At 37.1% G+C, this 6,389-nt stretch overlaps 1 protein-coding gene across 2 annotated transcripts in view; it reads left to right on the top strand.

The window, feature by feature from the left end:
- LOC111869523 overlaps nt 1–6,389 on the top strand; it is a 17,994-nt gene that overhangs the window by 4,287 nt on the left and 7,318 nt on the right. For both annotated transcript variants that reach the window (XM_023861116.2, XM_023861117.2), the window contains 2 exons: nt 1,897–1,946; nt 2,467–2,572. In XM_023861116.2, coding sequence (XP_023716884.1) covers nt 1,897–1,946; nt 2,467–2,572 — 156 coding nt within the window. The remainder of the gene's footprint in view (nt 1–1,896; nt 1,947–2,466; nt 2,573–6,389) is intronic.

The following is a 6,389-nucleotide window of genomic DNA, read 5'->3' as shown; positions in this document are numbered from 1 at the left end:
ACTTTTATCAGATACCAAGTGGCTTTGGAAATTAGCATTTTTGCTGATCTGGTGAACCATATGAACCATTTGAATTTAAAGTTGCAGGGTGAAAATAAATTAGTCTGTGGTTTATTTGCACTTAACAAGGCATTCAGAGCAAAGTTGATACTTCTGGAAAGCCAAATGAAAAATTGTAACTTTGTTCATGTGCTATACTGTGCAGAGTTGCATAAAAAGGGTGAAGCAGAATTTCCTTCCTCGTTTGCAGATTTAGTCATTTCAGGTTTGAAAGAACAATTTCGGAATCGATTTGCTGATTTGGATTCCAGTGCTCAGGAAATCAGATTGTTTCAAAATCCGTTTGACTGTGATGCTGCAGATGTCCCAAGTCAAATTCAAATGGAAAATATTGAACTTCGGGAAAATTATCATATTAAAGACAAATACAAGGAAGGAAATTTGATCGAATTTTATAAATTTCTGAACTCTGAGCAATTTCCAGATTCAAAGAAATTTGCTTGTAAATTTATCTCCATTTTTGGGATGACATATCTGTGTGAACAAACTTTTTCCCAGATGAAGTACATCAAGTCGAAATACAGGGCAAATTTATCCGATGAAGATTTTAAGTCGCTATTTGTGATTAGCGTTTCAAAATTTGAACCCCAGTTTAATCAAATTTTAAGAATGCAAAAAGAGTTCCTCATTCACATTAATTGTTTTATTATAATTTGTGATGATAATATGAGCATTTGCTGCTACTGTCTGTTGTCATTAATATACGATAATTTATTCTCACGTACTTTGTATTTAGTTTATGAAATTCTGTGCTTTCAATAAAACTCATATACCTAGAGTTATTAATTTCTTATTTATCCGGCCCGTTGAAAGTGGTGAATTACCTAATGTGGCCCGCGGTTCGAAAAGTTTGGAGACCCCTGATCTAGCGGAATCATTAGAAATCAGGCGTTGCTGTCTCTCAGCCGCAAATTTGGAGATTCCGGTAGGAGCTTTTGAAATTTCAGAAAAATTATGTTGCCATGACTCTTGAAGTAACCACGTAGATATGCCTATGGTTTCTTGTCTGCTGTCTAAAAATCATAAAAATTAGAATATACAAATACAATACTATAATTCTATATGGGTGTGAAACTTGGTTTCTGACATTAAGGGAGGATCATAGAGTCAGGGTGTTTGAGAACTGGGTGCAGATGGAAGAGAGATGAAGTGACAGGAGGTCTGTGAAAACTGCATAATTAGGAGCTCCATAACTTGTACTCTTGGACAAATATATAATTAGAATGATCAGGTCAAGGAGGGTGAGATGGACAGGGTATGTAGTATGAATGGGAGAGAAGAGGAATGCATATAGGATATTGGTATGAAAGCCAAAACCTTGCATGTACTTGGTTTTGGTTTTGTTAACTATTGATATTTCAGTCCTGTAGATTAGCTTTACCATAAAGTGAACCAAGTTACATTAGGCACGTCTATAGGAGTGTACATGGATAATGCTCTTTGCATGTCTTACATCTATCATAACACGTTGAATTTAATCTTTTGTCCGACCGTCAGGAGGTATCCATTATTTCTTACAGACACTGTTATGTGAAACACATCACTTTTAACCAAGTGTCCCGTGACTGCAAAATCGGCCATCATTATTCTGTTATTAAATTTATCATGAAGGCTATGGTGTCCTACATATTGTAGGTACTATAGGACCTTTTCCTGTTTTTGCCTTCGCATCCCCCGTAATAAGTTTTACGCCATATCTTCCTGATGTTTCCCTTAATATGGAGATGACATAAACATTGGCAAGAAACAATTGACATTATAGTGACAAGCCAGGAGTTTGTCTGTTAGTCTATATCTGTGTAGCATACTGAAGTCGTTTTATTCTTTCATTTTTAGGTTTAATAAATAACTTTATGGAGGTTGGCAGCCCATTAAGTCATGATTCGGTAAGTTTCAGAGAAGCAGCAAAGAAATTCACGCTCCTTAAAATGAAATAATATTTTTATCTAAATGATGTATTTAAATGTTTTCTGAGAGAGAGAGAGAGAGAGAGAGAGAGAGTCAAATTTCCTCAACAGGATTTGGTAAATAATAAATCGCCATATATTCATAGAGGTAAATTTCAGAATCTCAGTCAGTAGGAGAGTTTCAGTTGGGATTAAATCTCGCGTGACTCCTGTCCTGATGTGCTGCGGGGTATCCTTGGGATCGCCTTACTGCTTGTCGCAGTATTCACCTTTTGGACTGTAAAAATTGTAAGTTTCTTGACTTCTGACCCTTCACTTACCAAGCATTACTGTCTCTAGGCAATGAGCAAAATTAAAGAAAAATGTAGTTCAGTCTGGCAAGGTCAAGTCTCCTTTTGAGGAGTTTACAGGTATAGAGGTAATTTTGAGAAAATCAGTCGGTATGCGAGTTTTAATTAAGATTTAAATCTCATGTGGCTCCTGTATTTATGTGTTACAGGATTTGCATGGGCTCCTTGGGCTTGTAGCGATTCTTCTGGCCTCTGGATGCTTTATGAAGTTTCTTGACAGCAGACTCTTCACTTACCAAGCATTACTGCCTCTAGGTATGTGGCCAAATTAAAGAAAAAATGTAGTTCAGCCTAGCAAGGTGAAGTCTCCTTTTCGTGCGATTTCGCTTTCTGACCCAACCTCTTTAAATAGTTGCAGTTTACCTAATAGGTCATCCTATTGAATTCAGTAAAATTGTTGATTCCATTCTTCTTATGGGACCTATTAGTGCAATCTTCAGTGTCTTAACGCTATGCTAAACCATTGTACTGAACTGCATGTCACATTCTAAAATTGAAAGTGCAACTAAAATTCAAATTATGAGAAGTCTCCATATTAAATTTAGTAAAGACACTGATTCCAGTCTTCAGCGTTGTATATACAGTAGAACTTGGTTATAACGTCATCAAAGGGACCTAAAAATAGTGTCGTTATAAACGAATGTCGTTGTAACCGAAATGGGCACTTCCACAGTAGCCTTATGTTAGTCACGTAAAAATCTACCAAAAACTGAGTTAAAATGTTGCATTTTTTAGTGAAATACATACTAAAATACAGACTAACGTAACATTAACGTGGAATTGCCCAAATGTGTAATATCAAAGACATATTACAGCGCTTTTCACTGACAATACACACCGCACTAATACTGTATATTAAAGGTAGGCCTACTCACCAAATTACAGTAGATTACATCAATTGTTGTGCCTTACTGTACCTAGATACGAGTACAGTAATCAGTTATCTTCATCTGTTTCCTGTTACTTGCCCAATACACACTTTCTAAATTACGTTCAATGTCCATCTCAGAGAAATTCAGGAATGTAAATGACGTTACATACGAGGTTGATGCATTTGTGCATGTCGTACTAAGCAAGGTATAAAAACAGTTGCTTTATTAGGAATTAGTTTGTACCATTGAATATTTGACGCAATAGACAAGGTGTCGCAGAAACCGATGTTGCTATAACCAAGTTTTACTGTATATATATTCGTCTTTCATGTAGTTCATGGATGTTGTGTGAATGTTGATTTCTCTTATATGCGGGTTACTTAGAAATTCATGGCAACTTTTTTGGGGGGGGAACAGACATGTTACAGGGAAGGAAGTTCAAAATATAATTATGAAAGGACATGATATACCCCTCTGATTGACTTGGTCAGATCAGGTAGATGTGTAGGGGCGTATGTATAGTAGGCAAGAAAAATTGCACATTACGGAATGACTTTTTTTTTCATTCTTTAATCCTCGAAAACTTCAGTTGTGATTAAGGAATAAAGAAATTCAATATGAGTTTTGAAAATTCGATGCACAGTTGCCTGACCAATCTCTGTATGTCTGTCTTAACTCCTTCAGAGACCAGCGCCTATCTTTCTCCAAGGACTGGTCAATGACGGCATGAGAAGCATCGGTAAGAACGAACACAGGGCGTCCACTACGTTGCAAGTGGGCACTTGCTTCTCTTCCACATTGGAATGCTTCTGTCCTCCTTGCAACAGTTGTGTGTGGTAGAGCACGATCACCCAGAGCTTCCATAAGCTCTGAGTGACATTCAGTCGCATTTCTGCCCTGAAGGAGTGCTATTTTCTTGTAACAATGCTGTTCCAGCCAGCAGACGTACATTCTTGATGAAGGTTATGATCAGACTGACTTTGCTCTGGACTCGCTTCGTTGCCCTTTGACTTCTGCATCATCTAGCACAAGGGTATCCAAAGTACGGCCCGCGAAACAATTGTGCAGAAATGCGCCAATTGAACTAATTTTCCAATGAGTACTGGTAAATGTGATTCCGAGCTTATTGACCTGACATATTATACTGCAGTTCAATGGCTTAGCTGTGGAAAGGTTCTTTCGCGCTTATTTCAGCTAAGGAATGAAATTGATATATTTTTTACTGAGAAAAGCCATCACCAACCACTTTTATCAGATACCAAGTGGCTTTGGAAATTAGCATTTTTGCTGATCTGGTGAACCATATAAACCATTTGAATTTAAAGTTGCAGGGTGAAAATAAATTAGTCTGTGGTTTATTTGCACTTAACAAGGCATTCAGAGCAAAGTTGATACTTCTGGAAAGCCAAATGAAAAATTGTAACTTTGTTCATGTGCTATACTGTGCAGAGTTGCATAAAAAGGNTTCTCTTATATGCGGGTTACTTAGAAATTCATGGCAACTTTTTTGGGGGGGGAACAGACATGTTACAGGGAAGGAAGTTCAAAATATAATTATGAAAGGACATGATATACCCCTCTGATTGACTTGGTCAGATCAGGTAGATGTGTAGGGGCGTATGTATAGTAGGCAAGAAAAATTGCACATTACGGAATGACTTTTTTTTTCATTCTTTAATCCTCGAAAACTTCAGTTGTGATTAAGGAATAAAGAAATTCAATATGAGTTTTGAAAATTCGATGCACAGTTGCCTGACCAATCTCTGTATGTCTGTCTTAACTCCTTCAGAGACCAGCGCCTATCTTTCTCCAAGGACTGGTCAATGACGGCATGAGAAGCATCGGTAAGAACGAACACAGGGCGTCCACTACGTTGCAAGTGGGCACTTGCTTCTCTTCCACATTGGAATGCTTCTGTCCTCCTTGCAACAGTTGTGTGTGGTAGAGCACGATCACCCAGAGCTTCCATAAGCTCTGAGTGACATTCAGTCGCATTTCTGCCCTGAAGGAGTGCTATTTTCTTGTAACAATGCTGTTCCAGCCAGCAGACGTACATTCTTGATGAAGGTTATGATCAGACTGACTTTGCTCTGGACTCGCTTCGTTGCCCTTTGACTTCTGCATCATCTAGCACAAGGGTATCCAAAGTACGGCCCGTGAAAGAATTGTGCAGAAATGCGCCAATTGAACTAATTTTCCAATGAGTACTGGTAAATGTGATTCCGAGCTTATTGACCTGACATATTATACTGCAGTTCAATGGCTTAGCTGTGGAAAGGTTCTTTCGCGCTTATTTCAGCTAAGGAATGAAATTGATATATTTTTTACTGAGAAAAGCCATCACCAACCACTTTTATCAGATACCAAGTGGCTTTGGAAATTAGCATTTTTGCTGATCTGGTGAACCATATAAACCATTTGAATTTAAAGTTGCAGGGTGAAAATAAATTAGTCTGTGGTTTATTTGCACTTAACAAGGCATTCAGAGCAAAGTTGATACTTCTGGAAAGCCAAATGAAAAATTGTAACTTTGTTCATGTGCTATACTGTGCAGAGTTGCATAAAAAGGGTGAAGCAGAATTTCCTTCCTCGTTTGCAGATTTAGTCATTTCAGGTTTGAAAGAACAATTTCGGAATCGATTTGCTGATTTGGATTCCAGTGCTCAGGAAATTAGATTGTTTCAAAATCCGTTTGACTGTGATGCTGCAGATGTCCCAAGTCAAATTCAAATGGAAAATATTGAACTTCGGGAAAATTATCATATTAAAGACAAATACAAGGAAGGAAATTTGATCGAATTTTATAAATTTCTGAACTCTGAGCAATTTCCAGATTCAAAGAAATTTGCTTGTAAATTTATCTCCATTTTTGGGATGACATATCTGTGTGAACAAACTTTTTCCCAGATGAAGTACATCAAGTCGAAATACAGGGCAAATTTATCCGATGAAGATTTTAAGTCGCTATTTGTGATTAGCGTTTCAAAATTTGAACCCCAGTTTAATCAAATTTTAAGAATGCAAAAAGAGTTCCTCATTCACATTAATTGTTTTATTATAATTTGTGATGATAATATGAGCATTTGCTGCTACTGTCTGTTGTCATTAATATACGATAATTTATTCTCACGTACTTTGTATTTAGTTTATGAAATTCTGTGCTTTCAATAAAACTCATATACCTAGAGTTATTAATTTCT

The sequence above is a fragment of the Cryptotermes secundus genome, unplaced genomic scaffold, assembly GCF_002891405.2.
Source record: "Cryptotermes secundus unplaced genomic scaffold, Csec_1.0 scaffold10, whole genome shotgun sequence".
Classification (NCBI taxonomy): domain Eukaryota; kingdom Metazoa; phylum Arthropoda; class Insecta; order Blattodea; family Kalotermitidae; genus Cryptotermes; species Cryptotermes secundus.
Note: the sequence above shows the minus strand (reverse complement) of the source record. Positions and strands in the feature narration are given on the sequence as shown.